Source organism: Lygodium microphyllum, chromosome 9 (genome assembly GCF_053477565.2).
Source record: "Lygodium microphyllum isolate KBCC chromosome 9, Lygodium_microphyllum_v1.1.10, whole genome shotgun sequence".
NCBI lineage: Eukaryota > Viridiplantae > Streptophyta > Polypodiopsida > Schizaeales > Lygodiaceae > Lygodium > Lygodium microphyllum.
This window is the reverse complement of record NC_141143.1, coordinates 59,949,576-59,969,911: the sequence shown is the minus strand read 5'-3', so window position 1 is coordinate 59,969,911 and position 20,336 is coordinate 59,949,576. Positions and strand designations below refer to the sequence as shown.

Genomic DNA, 20,336 nt, shown 5'->3' with positions numbered 1-20,336 from the left:
TAGTTTCAAGCTAATGAGTCATTAGGCCACTGATTGGGTCATTCCTGTTTGAATTTTTGGCTCTCTCCACTTTCCCATGAATCTCTCACCTACCTCCATAGCCACCCACCTTCAGTGGAGGCTTGAATCTCTCAAACCATGCCCTTTCAATTCGTACATTCTTCTGGGAACTCTTCCTTTGCTTTGGGCGCTCCTCCCTATCACCTCAAAGCCCAACATTATCTCCTCTCTGCTCCAGCATTGCGCCTACATCAACCTGTTGCCCAAAGTGAGCCTACAACTTGTCGTACTATTGATGCCACGCATGCAGTCCACGATCTTGCTGACTACCATGGGGCCTTGAAAGCCCATGAGACATGCTTCCTATCCATGAAATTTTTTGGGGAAATGATCAAGTCTACATGTTGCATGAACTGAAAACACGGTCTCATGCAACCCTAACAAAGAAGCCATAACTCTTTCAACTTCAAGCTTATATTTCACTTCATTTTGCTCTTCTGCCACTCAAGCCACAGTGTTACCATTCAAATATCATTGGTTTTGGCATACATTCTCACAACAAATCATTGAGGAAGGGAGATCTTACTAACTTTTTTGGCAAGATTAAAGCACAGTCAAGCATAGTGTCTCTTGACATTGATCTAGTGACTCTTGTCGTTGTGTCATTTGACACAATCAGCCTTTCCCCCTAATCAAATCTAAGGTTCTTGTGCTCCTCCAACATCAAATCAAGGAGGGGAAGACTTGGACCCACAAGATCTTGAAGGCCTCAAATATCTTTGAAGATTTCAAGTTCAAAGGGCATACTAGTCACCTAGTATCTCTTGATACTTTTAAGGAACAACAAGGCAAAAAAATGCATTGCAAATAAAGCCTTAGACTAGATCATGTATGCATGCTTTATTAAAACCACGGCTAGTGAATACCATGGTCACTTTCCACCTTTTTCCACCTACCAATACCACCTATTGTAAGCCTATAAAAGGCACTTATCCCCGCACTCATTTGATCAATTAGTATCATTCAATTGTACTTGCATTCATTATTGGATAATATCATGTGTTCTTCTTTGTCGTTACTTATGCCTCATTATGATTGTCTACTTGCTCATCAGTGATCCTCCTTAGCATGCATTCTCAATATTCTAACAAATCTCCTCTGAAAGGATCTCCTCCATAAGACTTTTGGTAATCTTATGGCCAATGTACTAGTTTTTGTTGTATAGGTAAACAAGCAATGAAACACTTGTGATGTGACCATCAACTCTTTATCTTGTATTGCTCGAAAAAGTAATCCATTTTGAGTTTTGGTAGGTTTATCAAGCCATGTTTGTTCCAAGAAGGAGTCTTTGCAATCCGACTTAAGTTGTGGTAGGTTTATCATGGCATCTTTGTTCTAGCAAGGGTATGTGAAAGATGTGCACATCCCCCCCCCCCCCCATTTCCCTTGGCGAGGACTTGAAGGCTTGCTCTATCAATTTTGGGGTGAGAACTACCTTTCCAATTTTCTCCTCATTTTCTACACGGTATCTCATGAAGCTTGTCCTAGTCTAAGGATCATAGTCTTAGATGAAATTGTAATAATTGGCAAAGTGAATTGGTCCATTGGTTTCGCCACCAACTCCCTAAGTTTAGGCTACCTATTAATAATGATTTCTAAGTTGGCGAGTAGTCAAATTTTTAAAGCTCCAAATCCCCAAATGCTGGCCTCACGACCAAACTCTTTACATTGCTCCATAGTGAACATGATCTTGTCCTCGCCACGAGAATCCTTAATGGACACCAATGTAGGCATGTCCGTGGGTTCATTAACTAGCACGATCTATGTAGATGCCATTTGTACATGTAAACACTAAGATCACACCTTGAGAAATTTTAAATTAATCCACAAAGACAATTGAAATAAAATATAATTAATTATACCTTCACATGTTACTACTAAATTGATGGACCTATTTGCCCCTTGCAAGCAATGAGAGTTAGCAAGCTATCTAGCTTGCAAGTGTAACAAGCAAAGAATGAAGAAAGGGGGCAATGCAACACATGAAAAGAAGAAAAAGAGAGAAAAAGAAAAGAAATTTTAACACAACTAGACCAAGGGTGAAGAAGTGGGGAGGGTGGATTGCCACTGAGTGTGAAAGTGGGGGTTATACTCCAATTTGACAAATGTGTGAGGCCAAATGGGTGCATAGCTAAGCCGCACAAATATATAGTAATATTTGTGAGTAGATAGGGACCGACAAAGTGAGTAGCCACATGTAGCTTCTCTTCTATAATAATTGTTGAGATTTCAAGCTCAACGCAAGTTGACACTCACATACTTGGATAAGTATTTTCCCATTTATATCACTAACGTGGTTGATACCTACATTGGCATATCATTGCAATGATAGTAGTTGGACATCAATTAAAGTCCACCTACATGAGTCATGTGATATCTATCTAGTCATCTTTTTAGTTAGCATGTTCACACTACGGGCAGTATGTATGTTTTACTCTCTCTATATTCTTATAGAATGTTATAGTGAAGAAGAGGAAGGAGAAGAAAGACCACGGTTTTTTAGCTTCCTATGTGATGTGCATTCTCTATGCGTTATGTGTCTTGTTAGAGCTGAAGCTCCCTCTCTCTCCCCCCATTTTTTCATGGTATCAAAGATGTGTTCAAGTGAGAAGTTGACTCGCAAGCACAATGTATCTTATTAGAGCTGAAGCTCCCTCTCTCCCCCCCCATTTTTTCATGGTATCAAAGCCATGTTTAAGTGAGAAGTTGAGTCACAAGCACAATAGTCTAGAAGGAAGCCTTGTTATGGAGAATATATGTGTAGATCTCTCTCATGTGATCTCCCATCATTGATGAGCTATTTTTGCAAGCTTCGAATGCTCAACGGTGTGTTACAGACTTATTGTTTTACATTTCCACAATTGGATTCATGTTTTGACTATCAGACATTATAGGTGTTACTCAAGGTATGCTTATATACTGAGTTTAGCATAGATGATAGGTGATAATTTATCTAAGTTAGCATTTTATTGATAAAAGCATATCTTTGGGTTTTATTGCACAATGTCTAAGGGGTTAATCACATTAATAGTAGAGAAGAGCAAGAAGTGAGTTTTTTGGGCAATCCCTCTATTCTTGTTTCAAATAGTTCACTCATTTGACCGTTAGATATATCCACCTCCACTTCCACTTCTACCACCAACACCACCACTAGCTATTGGGGGTAAAAGCAATTGTGCCTAATTGCCTATGTATTCATTACACTGAGAGTAACTGCACACTTGTATAATGCAAGTGGCGGGAGCTTATCATTGTCACTTTATTCTTTATTATTTAATAAGTGATATTTGAATAAGGAAAGGTTGGTCACACATTGTAATTATTGGAGTTTCCACATCCTATGTCTCTTGCTCTCTTGCTCTCTTGCTTCTTCCACAATAGCTCTTACTTCTGCTTGTGGGATTCCTCCCTTCAATTTGTATCATAGCACTGGTTCAGGGAGCTTCTTCTTCAGTTTACTTCACCCTAGACTTAGAAGCTTCAACTCTTCATCATCAATGGCATCCATGGTTTCAACCCCTCAAGGTAACCATTGATACTCAACTCCCTTCGGGTCACTTTACACTTGTCAAGGACCTTTTTGGGGATACTTCAAGTATCATCAATAAACTTTTCACTCTTAGTAGCACTAGCATTGTGCTCATCAAAGGCATCACCAAAATATGGGCAAAAATTTTAGCATAAATTTATCTGATTAGCTCTTCCCACTTCAGCTACTTCCAGTCATCTTTTGTAGCCCTTGGTGCTCTTAGACATTAGGAAAATACCTAACATAAGCTCCGGACATTGGTATTGAGTATGTGGCATTGGATTTAAGCTTCCATACTTTAGTCCTTGATTGTCCTATAGGACAACTTGTTGTAATAACATTTGGGAGAGCATACTCTCAGATTTTAAAGCTCTCGTTCATGTCTATGGATACTCATATGTTGCCCCCGATGCTTGAGGGATGTTATGACATTGTATTGTGATGCTTCTTAGATGATTTGAGCTTGTACTGGCTCAGTTTTAGCAAAGATTTTATTGTTGTAATATAGTGGATAGTAAGCTCTTATCACGGACACATAAATGTCTATTGATCTTGGATGTCATTTGCATGCTTCGTATTAATGTGTTGATGCTTAGCATTGGTTTACAAACTTGAATATGCTATTGATATATTTTCACTTCAACTTTGAGCTTGGTGACATTTATCTTCGCTATGGCTACATGCCTTTGTTACTTATTAGCTTACGCAGTTTTACCAGCCTAAAGAATCTATTGGATTTTATGTTCCCAACTTCTACTTCGTGTACCTTGGATACTCGAATGTCATGTACTTGATGTTTTGAGCTTGCCTTGCTCATTTGGCATTCAATTTTTATCCCAGTGGGAGTTATCTATGCTACTTTGGATGTTATATAGAGCTTTGTATTTATGCAATTGAGCTCGAGCTCATTCCATTAACACCGTGGGACACTGACTTCCTATATATGCTCTCTTGATATGTATTGGATGCAGTTACCCTATAGTGGGCTAATTTGATCACTTACTTTGGACTTGGCACTTATGCCTAACAGCATGTTGTTAGTGATATTTATATGCTTATAGGTTATGTATCAAGCTTTGCTTAGTGGGGGTTATGTATTTGGCAGTTCTCTTCCCTTAACCTTGAGATCTCATATATGTAGGATGCCCATGCCTATTGCATGTATGGTTACTAACACACTATAGTTGTTATAGCCTTTAGTGCCAGTTGTTCCTAGGTTTTCCTTTTTGGTTGCTCACACTTAATTATTGGCATATTGATGTAATTTATTACAATAGCCTATCATTTTAGTTTTATGCATTCTATCTAAGGACAATCACTTGGATTTGATAATTACTTGATTACAGTTAGTGGACAACTCATCCTTCTAGTAGTTTCTCTTGCTCATCCTTGATTTGGCTAAGATTTTGGGTTGTTTTGTTGTCATTTATAGTAGCCTATTTGTCTTGGATTGTGCTTTATTTCTTGCATTAAGGTTGGTGGGTTGAGACAGTGCTATCTTTAATATTGAGAGGTTGGATGGTATAAATTATAGCTATTGGAAGGAACAAATCTGGCATATTCTTGGGAAGAAATTGTAGATTAAGCCATTAAGACATGAGGGTGTAAAGCCCGAATGCTTGATGCAAAGGATTAGGCTGAATTGGATGAGCTATATATATCTATAATCATTTTGTCACTCTCTAAGCAAGTCTATTATAATGTTGTCTCTAATGGGTAGACCACATAGGAGTTATGGGATAAGATTCACAATGTCTATGATAAGCAGAGCCTTTCCTCTCAAACGTATTTAGTGAAGCAACAAATGGACCTTTGTATGAAAGAGGGGACTTCCATGTCTACCTACTTAAATGAGTTTCATTCTATCTCTAACCACTTGTCTTTATAGAGAACTAAATTTTAAGGACAATCTTCCTCCCTTGTGTGTGCTAATTACATTGCTCGAGTCATGGGACACCTTTCATATTGCTATGTGTGCAAATTTATCTATTGAGGGACTGAAATTGCAGTATTAGAGGGTACTCTCTTGAATGAAGAGATTAACAGAAAGAATGTAGATGCTTTCCACACCTCTCATTCTTTGGTAGTTAGAGGCAATAATTGTAGGAGTAGTAATAATCGCCATGGGAGAGACTCTCAAAAGTTTGATTCTTAGCCACGTGGACAATCTCACAGTAAGTCCCATGGTTGTAAGTTTGCATTATCTTTTGTGAGAAACAGGGTCATATTCGACCATAGTGCTATAAAATGTGTAATAACAAGCATAAGAAAAAGGGAAGGATAAAAGTGCATGAAAAGAATGACGATCACAACATTGTTTCTAACATGTCCAATGTCAAGATTTAAGAGATTAATGTCATGTAGATTGATTCTAATGATAACTACATACTTGCATCTTATTCTCTTAATGTCTTGTTGTTGTGATTGATGCCTTGTCTACCTATGCTTATTGTTGGATGCTTGATTCAAGGGCTTCATTTCATGTCACCCCTCATCGAGAGTGGTTCCACTCCTATCGTAGCATGACATGATCTTTCAAATTGGGTAATGACTTGGCATTGGATATTGTTGATATCAGAGATGTCCAGTTGTAGTTTCCTTTAGGAAATACGTTTACTTTGCATGATGTACCCCATGTTCCAACCTTGACCAAAAGTCTACTTTTAGTTGGACGGGTGGATGATGTAGGTCATGTTGTCTCTTTTGGTATTTCCTCATGAAAGCTTACCCACAGGAATCTCTCCTTGGGCACATGTTATTAAAGGGAATGAAAATGCTTACTCGTTTGCAGTATCTTCCACCCCTTGACTACAAGCATTTTTACTCTTGTGATCATTGTCTTTATGGCAAGCAGACTCATCATTTGCATAAGAAGTCTAGCATTATGCATATGGATGAGCCTCTGGATCTTATTCATTTTGATGTTTGTGGACCTATGCCCTGCAAGTCTTTAGATGGCATGAAGTATTTAATTACTTTCATTGATGATTACTCGCATAAGGTCTGGGCATAACCCATAAAGCAAAAATTAGAAGTCAGTGAGCAGTTTTGTGATGAGAGGGATATTAAGCTTGGTTGATTGGCCTATATACCCCACACCAGAATGGTATGGCCCGAGTGCATTAATAAGACAATTTAGGTGCGAGTTCATAGTATGCTTAGCCAAGCAGGCTTACCACAACACTTTTGAGCTTAGATAGTTACTATTACCATACATTTGATTAATCAATCCCTATGCCTCTTAATTATCATGTTGTAGAAAAGATATGGTCTAGAAAACCTCCATCATATGCTCATTTGTGTATCTTTGGCTATGAGGCTTTCTACCATATTCCCAAGGATAATTACAATAAGTTGGAGTCCATGAAATGAATCTTTCTTGGTTATGAGGATGCAAGTGAGGTGGGCTATCACCTATGGAATCTACATGCTTAGAAGGCCATCCATAGCCATGATGTTGTTTTCCATGAGAAGAAAATGCATAAGCAACCTTAGTAGGTCATTGAGATACACAAGGTGATATTTCAAGAGGAGCCTTCTATTACTGTATAGCCAACTAGATAGCGTGTAGTAGCTAATGCTCTAGTAGGCCAGGACCCTAATGTTAGATAAGATGTACAGGCCCCATGGCCTATTTTGTGATGATCTACTCAAGATAAATGTCAACTTGATCGATTTGCATCCTCTATGGATTATGTTATGATAATAAATAGTGGTGAGTCTCTTACCTATAATGAGGCCATGCGCATAGTTGATAGTCACTCTTGGAAGAGAGCCATGCAGTCAAAGCATGACTCCTTGCTAAAAAATCATATGTGTGATCTAGTTTTTTTGCCTAGTAGAAAGCATGCTTTGCCATGGAAGCAGGTTTACGAGTTGAAAAGTACCCTTGGACGCCCCAAGACAGCCTATAAGGCTAGATTGGTTTCTAAGGATTTTAAGTAGGAACATGGTGTTGACTTTGATAAAGTCCTCTCCTGTCGTTAAGATGACAACCCTATGCTTGGTATTACCTTTGGCTATACATCTAGATGTGGACCACTATCAAATGGATATGAAGATGACTTTCTTACATGGGGACTTGCATGATGAGATTTATATACAATATTCTAAGAGCTTCGAGGAAAAAGATAGGAAACACCTAGTGTGTAAATTGAGAAAAAGGCTTTATGGCCTTAAGCAGACATCTAGGGAATGGTACCACAAGTTTGATGCTTTCGTGCACTCACAGGGATATACCTTGTAGTGATATGGATTAGTGTTTATACAGAAGTCGACTCGTGATGACATCCTTATGATTTTGGTACTCTATATGGATACTATGATGATTGCTAGAAGTGCTCATGATGAGTTGGATGCCTTGAAAGGTTGGCTCAATAAGAGCTTTGAGGTAAAGAATACGTGATAAGTCTCGCATATTCTTGGGATGCGCATCACGTGCAATCACTCTAAGGGACTCCTTTACTTGTCACAAAAGAAGTACATATTTGAAAGATCCTTGAGCAGTTTCATACACTTAATGTTAAGTCTATTGCCTATCCTTTATCTTCTCATGTGAAGGTTAGTCGGGCTGATTGTTCATAGTCTGATGAGCAAAAGGTTGAGATGGCCAAGATCCCTTATGCATCGACACTGGATAGTTTTATGTATGCTATGATAACCACTTGTCCTAACATAGCATTTGCAGTGGGATTTGTGGCACGCTATATGGCTACACATGGTAGATGGTATTGGGATGCCATGAAGGGTATTATGAGGTACCTTAAGGGCACTACAAATATGTGCATATATTATGGTGGTACAAGAGTCATGGGATACTCTTAACTCTACTTATGTAGAACATGTAGATAGTAGAAAGTCTATCTTTGGCTATGTCTTCACCTTTGCTGGAGGTATTATTTCATGGATGTCTAGGGTGCACAAATGCATAGCCATTTCCACTACATAGCCATAGTATGTTGCAATTATTGAGGCTTATAAAGAGGCTCTCTATTTAGGCCATCTAGTTGCAAACCTTAATATTACTGATGTGGTTTCTACATTCCATTTGGATTCTATGAGTGCTATTTAATTCAATTTTTCGTGAAAAAACTAAGCACGTTGAGATATGTTACCACTTTATCAAAGAGATCGTTGAGGACAAGCCCATCGAGCTTGTCAAGATTTCAACTGACCAGAAATCTTTAGCTATGCTCGCTAAAAGTCTCTCATTAGAGCATTTTGCCTTCCTTAGGACGTTGATGGGTATTGGATGAGATGATGTGTCTCATCATCTATTGTATTTTATGTACATTTGTACTTTGTCACTTTTCTTCTTCTTCTCATTAGGGACACATTTTCCTTTAAGTGGGAGGTTGTTGGGGGTACTAACAATATATGCACTCCTATATATTGTAGTGGTTGCCACTTTGTTCTTTATTCTTTAAGTGACATTTGAATAAGGGAAGGCCAATCACACATTGTGATTGCTAGAGTTTCCACATCTTATATAGTGAGGAAACTAGTAATAGTGATGAAGATGAACCTATGCCAAAGGAGGAAACTTCAAAGGAGAAATTGAAGATCTCTTGCTCTTGTTCTCTTGCTCTCTTGCTTCTTCCACCATAGCTCTTACTTCCACTCACAAGCTATCACTTTGGGCTTCCTCCCTTCATTATCACTGCCACCATCATCACCACACCACTGCCACTAGCTTCACCACAATGATTACAAACTTGATGATAGCAAGGATTGGCCACACATTGAGGCCACCCGACGACTATGGACTCGATTAAAGGGAGAAGCTCGAGTGGAAGGATGAGAAAGCAGAAGCAAGAGAGATGCAAGCTGAGAGAGAGAGAGAGAATATGTGGAAACTCCAATAGTAGTCACAATGTATGGCTAGCTTTCCCTTACAATGTATAAGTGTATGGTCATGGTATGTGAAGTAAATACAGGGCGACTTAGACACATGCACCTTTATCCCCAATAAGCTCCCACTTAAAGGCAAATGTGCCTCTAGTGAGGAGAGAACAAGAAAAAAGCAACAAAGTACAAATGCACACAAAGTATAACAGGATGAAAAAAGATGCCACCTCATCCTACGCCCATCATCATTGGGTGGGTCCTAACTTGTATGTCAGACAAGGTCTATGTGATCGGATGGCAAAAAGGTAGCTTGTGTGGATCTAGCCTTTGGATTAAATCAAGTAGTTATGCTGGTAGCAACTCGAGGCACAATGCATCAAGTTATAGGATGTGAGAGTTATTAGGGGCCCCTAATTTCGGGGTCCAATAGTAGCACCCCCAACCCGATAGTAAAGGAAATATTCCTTGGCCAACTAGAAAAGATTCATAATATGGTTGGACACGCCAACCAAACTACCTTCCCGGGCTATAAAAGGAAGACCCCTCTAAAGCCATCATCAATCTATCTTTCACCCAATTAGAGTTCTTTGAGCTACCCTCAAGCTCTTCACCTATCATCTGTCTAGATCACCATCTAAGCTTCACAATTGAAGCACATGGGTGGACAGAGCCATCTTTGTATTAGTTCATTTAAAATTAAAGTAGACTCTCTTCTTCTCATATTTGTTGTGTGTTCTCTACTCCTTGCTCAAATTCTATCCACCAATGTGCCATGTAATTTCTACATGGTATCAAACTAGGGGGCTTAGAGGAGTGAAGAGTATGCGAGAGACAAAGACTTCAACAACAAACAAGATAAATATCATCTGTTGCATCAAGTAGTAGTGTTGACGCATTAAGCGGTGGTGGTGTTGTACCGACAATTCAAACACTGAGGATTCATCCACCAACCTTCTAAATGGTACAAACTATACTTTGTGAAAGTTTAAAATACAACTATCCTTGATTTCTATGAGCTTCTAAATATAGTACTAGGGACTGGCCCAGAATCATAACCCACCCTCGATCCATCAAATTTGAGTGTCATATTTCCTCCAAATGTATATCTTCTACGAGCTTGGAAATGAGGGAATGTAAATGCATTGTATGCCTTAGTTACAAGTTGTTTTGACAATGTTTTAACCTTGATTTAGCATATAGCCAAGGCATTAGAGACTTGGAATGTACTGAAAAGTTAGTACGAAACACAAAATCAAACAAGGGTTCAGAACTTGGAGAATCAACTAGCATCAGAGAATTTTGTTGAAGGAGAGGTGGCTGAAGCATTCATCACTCAAACCAAGAATCTCTATGACCAGATGGTTAGCATTGAGATACAAAAGACTATCGAGGAGCTAGCTTGGAGGTGTCTTTGAATTTGTCTACCAAAGTTTGACGTTTGAGGAGCTTTGTACACTACTAATGGAGGAGTTGAGGCTCAAACACCCTTCAGAAGGTAGCATCAGCGAAGATGCTACATTTTTCACCAATGTGAAAGGCAAAGGTGGTTTCTTTACCAACAGTGACAAAAAGAAGTATGATGGTAAGAAAAAGTTTCAAGAAGAGTGCTTCTCTACTGCAAGAAGAAAGAACATGCAATTGCAGATTCTCGTGTCAAGAAGGTAGATGAAAGGAATGCCATCGTGAATCCATTGAGGAAATGTATTTCTCGACGCAAGAAATATCTAACATTGACTCATAGGTATTGAATAGTGGTGCCTCCCATCCAATGACTAACAAAACATGTATATATAGTTCTATGAAGCCTCTACAAGAATCCATCATTGTGACAATTGGGAATGATGCAAAATGCCCTCCTGAGGCCATGTGTACAATTTCCTTTGTTACTGCAAATGGTGAACTCAATAATCTTTCAAATGTGTTGTATATTCCAAAGATTAAGAGAAATCTGTTATCATTTGCTTCTATACTGATCTTGGCCATGAGGTGAGCTTCACTAAGACAGGTGTAGAAATTATCAACAGTGTTGGCAATGGAAAAATGATAAATAACTTGCATGAGCTTAAGGCTCTTACAGCCACCGTTGGTTTGGGCATAAGTAAACTTTGGTATGAAAGATTTGGTTACATTGGTTTTGCAGTGTTGAAGGAGACATATAAGCAAGGCAATGACAAATGGATTAAGCATCAATTGACGACGCCTCATACACCTCAACTGAATGGCATTGTTGAATGAGAAAAACCATTGTGGAAATGGCAAGGTGCATCCTAAAGGGCCTGACCGATTTTGGGCAGAAGCTATGAATAGTGCAATCTACATTCTCAATCGAAGTTATACAAAGGCTCTTAAGGGCAAAACTCCTCGTGCGGTTTATTTTGGTTAGACACCATCTATCTCACATTTTAGAACTTTTGGATGTGAATGTTATGCACATGTTCCAAAGAATAAGAGAAACAAGTTAAATCCAAAAGCACAAAATGTATCTTCTTGGGCTATAGTGATGAGCAAAAGGCTTACAAATTCTATAACCAAGAGGCAAACAAGATAATAACGAGCTGTGATGTGGTGTTCAAGAAGTAGCCACATATAGTGGAGGAGGAGAATATATGTTCTTCCATTTTATCATCCAATGAATTAGTCCACTATGAACCTATCCTAAGATCTATCCCTACTCTCACAAACAAGGAAGAGGATGCATTATCTTCAGATCATGAGGAAAAAGTTCACCAACTTGCAATCATGCCATCGGAAAAGCCATTGCCGTGATAGGTGAAGCAGCTCTATGATCGCAGTAATCCTATGCCTACTACATTTATGGAAAAGGCAGATAGACCAAGGAGGTATTTAAGAATAGAGGAGCAAAGAAAGGCTTCTGCTCACATAGTCAATATGTCATTGATGGTGGTTGAGATTATGAGAGAAGTAAGGGAGCCAACAGACTTGGAAGAAGCACTTATCGATCCAACATGGAGAGCAACTATGCAAGATGAATATGATAGCATAATGAAGAATCATACTTGGGAGCTAGTGAATTAGCTAGATAAGAGGAAGATTATTAGTACCAAGTAGGTCTGGAAGGTAAAGTACAAAGCTAATGGGAAACCTTAGAAAAGGACAAAGCCAGATTATTTGTACAAGGATTTTCATAGGTTGAAGGATTTGATATTCAAGAATCATTTACTCCAACTACTAGAATGACCACTATTTGCACATGCAATGGATGTTAAATCAACGTTCATGAATGGTGACCTCAAGGAGGAGGTGTACATGGCTTAGCCACCAGGGTTTGAGGCCCCCCATTCTGAGAACAAAGTTTGTCAGGTGAAGAAGGTATTATATGGGCTAAAACAAGCCCATAAAGCATGGTATGAGTAGATATATGAATTCTTTTTAGGATTAAATTTCAAAAGATGTGTCTCTGATGCTAGCTTATATATTTAGATGGATGGTGAAAAGTCTATAGTGATTATTCTATATGTGGACAACCTTCTTATTACATGTGACTATGAAGATGTGATTCATCAAACTCAAACGGCTTTGAGCTCTGAGTTTGAAATGATAGTAGATACACAAGCACAAGTGTTATGATACTTGTATAGAGTGGGTGTGTAACCCCTCTTCCTCTATGTGTGTGTGTGCATATAAATCTACACGCGTGCACGCACACACACATACACACATTCACATATGCACTATGTAAATAATATATGGCTTCTCTTGATTGCTATGATAAACTTATCTAAGGCATTAACAATGCAAAGACAAAGACCCTTTCTCTCAAGTATACCTACATAACAAAGCAATTGTGTGCAATGGGCAACTTTCAACTCATCATTCACAAAGTATTGAAGAGCATCACCACAACCCTAACAAATACCACAACCTCTAATAGCTACTAAACATTGTAAATGTTATAAGACATTGAGTTGCTCTGTCTCTTATGTTAATACATAATCATTTCTAAATCTTAATATGCTAACAAAAATATATAATTTGACACAGATCTCACAACACTACACATAGCCCAATGTGTCTTTAAAGCTCTACCAAGTACATTAAATCCTTGTGAAAACATAAAAAACTTGTATGCAACTAAGCTCTCTCTCTCTCTCCCTCTCATCATGATGCAATGATGCACACAATCACCGTTGGAGCTTAAAGTGTGTATGAAAACTACTCCTCCACCATGTATTTCTCAAGACATAGCTCTAAACTTCATAGGTAGTTTTGTTATATATAGTCCATATAGTATGTTATGTAGAGCCTCCTTGTAAGGCATCTCCATGTTCTTGATTGGGGCAATTGGATGCTTCATCTTTTAATGCTATAAGAAGGTAATGAAAAACAACCAATAGGTTAGGCAAATATGTGTAAACCCCCTCCACCCTTGTCTTCATCTCTATCTTTCTCTCGTACACAAAATACATTCCCTACTAACTTTATCTTACAAACTTACAACTTTGTTATTGCCAAGGGTATGACGATGGCTACATGCACAAAGCAAGCAAAACAACCCACCAAATGATTTGAGATAATTATTTTTCTTATTATATCGAGTGTGCTTGTTCATCAAGTTTTGTTGCCAATCTCGAGGGCTCTTGGTCTCATAGAAGAATGCAAAAGCTACTTCACACAATGGTCACAAAAGCAACTAAAATTTTGAAGTGACATTTGGGCAATGAGTCCAAGGGGGTGCATATGGATGCAAACTAAGTACGGTGTCAAATATATGCATTATGAAGATTAATGGAATTTAGTTTTGCATTATGGCTTTGAAGAACTTAGGGTCCAAGTTGAGTCTTATTGCCCCCTTAGTGCTAGCTTGGTAGCAATGAGATATATATTGCCAAATGACTTAGTAGTTGCACCCTAAGCCCTCGTGTGGCCATAGACGCATGCATGGGGTGTTGGGGGTTATGGAGATGTACATGCCATCCATTGTGGGCATTACGTTCTTCATGGCCTCTTACATGATGTAGACATTGTTCTTTTATGTATCATTGAGCTGCATGTTCAATGTGGACCAAGGGTTGATATATCTTGCATCACCTCATTGCATGATTGTGTTAGGGCCAACATATGATGCCATTCGAAATGTGATTTGCCACTCCTTGAATTTTCATAATTGGGATGAAGTCATTCAATCCTTCCATGGTAGGTATTTGTGGTCAACGTAAACCAATGCTTTGATATCAAGCACAATTTGTGGCCCTCACAAGCTCCACATTCTTGAACTTTGTGTTTAGTAAGTCTTTTTCGTATAGATTATAGTTGCCCTCAAAGGAGCATCACACCTCGAGCATTGGAGGCACACTAGTGTAGATGGGACCCATCCCCTTCTAGACATCCTAGGTGCAGTGGACTTGCTATGCCCTATGGGGGCATTCCATTTGTAGAGACCTTGGCTTGCACAATAGATTGTGTCTTAGATCATGGCTAGGTTATGACATGGGAATTTTCTTGGATTGACATTGAGGGCGAGAATGGCAAATGGGGGGTGCAACACGTTGCATTGGGGTCTCGTAGGCCCTTTGTAGCTTGTGTAATAGCACATATCATGCTTGTTAGGAAGGGAGATGTTAGAGGAGATAGCTTTGCTTCTTCTTCATCTTCACACAATAGGTTAGTTTGTAACGATGCATTAAATGAAGAGCATATGCATCATGATCGCTTCTACATAGAGAGAGAGAGAGAGAGAGAGAGAGAGAGAGAGAGAGAGAGAGAGAGAGAGAGAGAGAGAGAGAGAGAGAGAGAGAGAGAGAGAGAGAGAGAGAGAGAGAGAGAGAGAGAGAGAGAGAGAGAGAGAGAGAGAGAGAGAGAGAGAGAGAGAGAGAGAGAGAGAGAGAGAGAGAGATGAACACGAAGTTGGGAGCTCATCACAAAAAGCGAAGAAAGGATTTTCCTTTCTTTTCAAACTATTTTTATACAAATTTTAGGTTTGTGACATGTAAGATTGGTTTGCTATTTCTAGGCTTTGTGTTAGGCTTGGTAGATCTCCCAATAAGAGACAACAAGAGATTATGGTAGTATACAAATGTGTTCACATCATATTAAAGTTCTTAATTTTTCACTTTAAAGTTTGATTGTAAAGCTTTTGGTATCAAAGCTTCAGATTTTTATTGCTTTGATGTATAAACTAGTCTACTAGCTTCATTAAGGAATTATAAACTCATAAACTTTGGTTTTACATTGGATATTATAATATCATAAGTTTTACTATGACAAGGTTTAAGAAATTGCAATGCCTCAAAGAAATGAAGCTTACAAGTTATCCAACCTTATATTAGCATTAAGGTTTAAGGTGGCCTTTTAAAGTTGATCTTGTAAGGTGTAGAGTATAGATTTTTGTTTAGTGAGGTTTTGGTCACAATTTATAAGGCTTTTTGACCTCAATTTGTGTTGATTTCAGTCTTTTAGATATTAGTAATCATAAGAATGATTGCAACAATATTATTATGTGTAGAAAGCACCATTTGTTGTGCATGAAGCACATTGCCCATTGTTTTTTGTGAGCAAAGGGAGGTAGCTTGTGAGCTTCAACCTTGCAAGCTATGCGTTGGGCAGTTAATATGTTTGGTTGGCCAATACATCTACTAGTACATCGACAACATTAATGAAAAACTCATTGGCAAGTTTACAAATGCAAATAGGATAGCCTATCACATGTGAAGTCGGTCAAGGGTAAGGGACTCGTAGAGTGATAGCCCCTAAAATAGTGACATTTTTTGGTCATAGCTCTTCCGCCAATTTAAGAACGTTGAAAGATGCTCTTTTGGGAAGAAAAGACAATGTGCCCAACAATGATTGGAAGGAGATGTAACTTAGATAGACCACGACCATGGATACCTTCTTTTCTTTTCAAGGCTCCTCACTATCACGATTTTGCAAGACTATTTTACAAGAAGTAAAATGACTTTAGCAGGCATTGTGAAGTATGCAAAGCAAGACTAGGATGCAAAATCTCCATCAAACAAGATTGTAGTGAGATTAAAGGGAGAGAGAGTTAGTGGCTGCCATGGAACCAGCCCCCTTACCCTAATAAGAAACGTGAAAATTAGGAAGGGCATGGCATGGTGAGTGGCTTGTGTCCCATTTGTTGGTGATGCGAGTAAATATTATTTCCTTAGAAATACAAGCTTACTCTTTATTTTACCGGGAGCCCAGGCAAGTTTGTGAAGGTTTTGGTTAAATTTTTGCACACGTGGAGGTAGCGGTGCCTGGACACGCTCACTCGTCGCCTGTCTCGGAGTTCATTGCAGGTGGACGCACAACACAGAAGCAGCAGCACTCTGAAGCAAGAAAACACGCAGCAGCAAAGGAGAAGCACCCACCACCTGCCATTCCACCTCCCCGCCTTCTTCCTCTCGACGTAGACGAGAGCAGAAAACGGACGCGCCTTGCCTCCCTCTCTTGTCCAGGTCTGATTCTTATTCCCCCCTCTAAACTCTCATATTCCCCCATTCCTTCATGTTCGACTGTGTACAACCCTAGAAATCACTTATTCGTCAATCGGAGCTCTGGGCCAACGTCGCCCAAAGACTGCATGGCGCTTCGTATTGGGAGCTGATTCTCACATTGTGGAACTTTACGCACTCGATTGGTTGACGGATTGTCACATGGAAAGGACAAGAAATGAACATTAGTTTGCGTTATACGGATTGATGAAGAGCTTAAGGTGCACTGCTTATTGTAAACGCGTCTGATAAATATCACACCTGTCTCAATTTCTCAGAACTTTATCATCCAGGAAACTGGTCCTTAACTGGGGAATTCGCTTATCCTTCTTGTCCTGAACACTTGTTTTGTTGTTATCGTATCAGTTATATGTCGATGGATGCATTGCTTGTGCTGTTTGCGTTTTCCATCATGTTAACTTCATCTTATCATGTATGTGTCCAGATTGTCATGCGAGAGCGTCCTGTAGTTGCAACTGGAAGTTCTTCCTGATTTTTTGATTGGAGATGGAAGGTATTATAGAGAGTATCTCCTCTGGCAGATTGATTTGGAGAACTTGTATTCTCCAGTTCCTCAGTGATTATTCGTCATGGCTGGTTGGGTACTGATCAGTTTGTTTGATGCAAAAAGGGCTCCATTACAGTCACAGGGACAGCTTACTTCTGGAAATCATCATTCTGATTCAGAACACATGTCTATAAGTTGCAGCTTTCACTAAAGCAGATCAGGAGAATGTCAATTCCAAACTGAGACGTGCAAAGGCAGTCACCTGTGTGACTCCATGGCATTAGAGAGACGCCAATTTGGTGTTACAGAGCCTTTATCAACTGCAGGGCCAACTGAAGTTGATCTCATAAGAAACCGAGAACTTGAGAAGGTGGTTTACAAAATCCATAGTTTGCTCCCATTCATTCACCCTATTTCTGTTTTCTTTGAAGGCTTGATTCTGAGCCAGAAGAACATTTCTATTCTGTCTTCTGGACTCTTTCAGTTTTTAGTTAGTGCAGGGTTGTACGAAAGTCAAGAAGAGTCAGTGCTTCGGGAGGAAGTACTGGGACGCCTTGATGAGGTATCATCTTTATTTGAAGTTCAATAAGGAATTAAAGCAACATGTTGCCATATGTTGGGCGTGTCTTTAGCAGCTTTTCAGTCAACAGTTAAATGCAACTCTGCCAAAGCACAGTTGATCAAAGAGCTTATTGTCTGCTGCTACAATTGTGTATCTTAGAAATGCAACTGACATTTGTTATTTTCTTTCTTCATTGGTTAACGTTGTCAGTTTTTGGTTCCATAGATCGTCAAAGCTTGGGTCAAGAAAGTGAGCATGAACAGGGGGTACAGTGATCAGATTGTGCAAGAGGCGAATGCAAAGATTTTCACATTTGGTTCTTATCGCCTTGGGGTAAGTAGATCTTGAGTAGTCTTGTTGATGGGATTTTGTTCCTGTTTTTATGATGTTTACAGGGGTGTTGAAGGTGCCTGTAAGAGTAGTCATCTCATAGCTATGAATTTTTTTGAGCTCAAGGGTTATTATCTATCATAGATTATGAGAGGTTAATGTGAATCTGCCACTCTTTAAAATAGAGAACAAACTAACTGCGTCATTGAATCATGCCTATGTGCATTAAACATGCGAGTAAGAGAGCTTGTTTTACCAGGGTTGTCTCCTGGTCAAAAGATGCAGATCTGGATTCTATAGGTGGATGTACTTGGCCAAAATGCAGAATAGAGCTGTCCTGAGATAGGTTGGATACTAGATGTGGGGTTTGGATAGAGAGCTGGTTCACATAGGGTGGGGTCAATAAGCTGTCTTATACGTGTTAGCATGCTATCTGACAGTTCTTGATTTGGCAAGTGTGCGAAGAGTTATTCTGATGATGGGAAGCAAACTCTTGAGCTGTGACATATCATTTCAAACAGCTTTAACGGCGAGTAATGTGCCAAATAATTGCACCAAGGAAGGAAAGCTGTCCGATATTCTAAAAATGTGAAGCTTGTTGAGGTGAATGTTGGGAAAGGGAAATTGCAAAATTGGAAAAAGCTAGGATCGAAGCATCAAACATGAAGGTTCATTTTTTTAAAAAAGTGCCATGAATTTAGGTTGGAACTTGGAAGCCATTCCTTTCTAGTTAGGGAAATTTAGGTTTTATGAACCATGATCTATGATGATGTCTTTACTTTAGTTTGGAACATGGAAGATGCTATTGCTACCTTTTTGGCTATGTGTGTTAAGGGAGTAGCTCTAGTGAAATGGGTATTTATAATTGGGATTCTTTATCTAGCTTGGTTAGGGATAGTCCTAGTAGATGATGTAGATTTTTAGACGAGTCAGTATTTCAATATGCATCTCCACTTTGGTGTCAATTAATTGATTGACATCCAAGGTAAAGCCATTGTAACTCAAAGTAAGTGGGTAAAGTTAATGCTATCTGCAACTAGACACTACACATATTTGTTTGCTTAATAGAGAATGATTGTGCAATACACGTTCTTTGTGCTTGGAGTTTGCATGTCTGTGTGGGGCTTATTAGGGCTACAAGGCTCTTAGTAGGGTCTAAGGTTGGTAGCACATTATTAATGCGGGCATAATGCTTGGGATAGGATTGCCAAGGGATAGCTAAGGACCAAGTGTCATAGATCTTAAGGTTGGGTGAGACCTAGAGCACAAGCAAAGCCTAGAGTGGTAACATTGTCCAAGGTAATGTGTGAAGAGGCATTTGCCAATGAGAGATGGTACTTTAGACTTTTATTTATAAGATAACTCACATTTTGAATGATACCATTGGGAAGTTTTTGACTCTCCTTGAAACTTGATCATTAGATATATTGTCTTCTATCAATTCAATTTGCATCGACATCATTAGTAGAATGTAGTCTCATTTGCTAAAAAGAGATGATAATTTAGGTTTATTAATTAAAATGACCCACATTTAGAGGGATACCATGGACTACAAATACTTAGCTTGCTTGGAGAAGCATAATACACCATTTGTTCTGTTTATTGAGAAGGTATTCACAGTAGCCACAAAATTATGTAAGTGTGATGACATTAGGCATTCCGTGTTTTTATGTGGTCTTGGTTACTAAATTTAGTGGATAGAGTTGAGTTGTCTCATTATGAGTGCCTCATTAGAGGAATACTAGAAGCACTCTATAGAGTAGCATACATCTTAAACTACCCTTGTGAAGACAAGCTAGGGTTTGCATTGAGGAAGCATGACATGTACGACCAAGATTGAAACACAAAGACTCAGATAGAGATGAGTAAAACTCAAACCCTAAACGCAAAATGCAAAAACTCAAAATTCAAACATAGAGACAAACACACAGACTAGAAACTTTGAAGTGAACGAATGTTGTAAATGAATGTAAGAGTGTGTAGAATGCCCAAGGGTAGAACAATGCAGTGTCAAAGTGACGTCCACAGGATGGTCCTTGAGGAGTG

General features: G+C 39.0%; 1 protein-coding gene across 5 annotated transcripts in view; it reads left to right on the top strand.

Annotated features, from left to right (window-relative positions):
* The first annotated feature begins 16,610 nt into the window (after window positions 1–16,610).
* LOC148031083 (nuclear poly(A) polymerase 4-like) overlaps window positions 16,611–20,336 on the top strand; it is a 56,501-nt gene continuing 52,775 nt past the window's right edge. For 2 of the 5 annotated variants that reach the window (XM_087684609.1, XM_087684607.1), the window contains exons 1-4: window positions 16,612–16,854; window positions 17,336–17,768; window positions 17,883–17,960; window positions 18,186–18,293. In XM_087684609.1, coding sequence (XP_087540735.1) covers window positions 17,673–17,768; window positions 17,883–17,960; window positions 18,186–18,293 — 282 coding nt within the window. In that variant the 5' untranslated portion in view covers window positions 16,612–16,854; window positions 17,336–17,672. Of the gene's footprint in view, window positions 16,855–17,335; window positions 17,769–17,882; window positions 17,961–18,185; window positions 18,294–20,336 lie in introns of all 5 variants that reach the window. The other 3 variants (XM_087684610.1, XM_087684611.1, XM_087684612.1) reach the window with 3 other exon arrangements.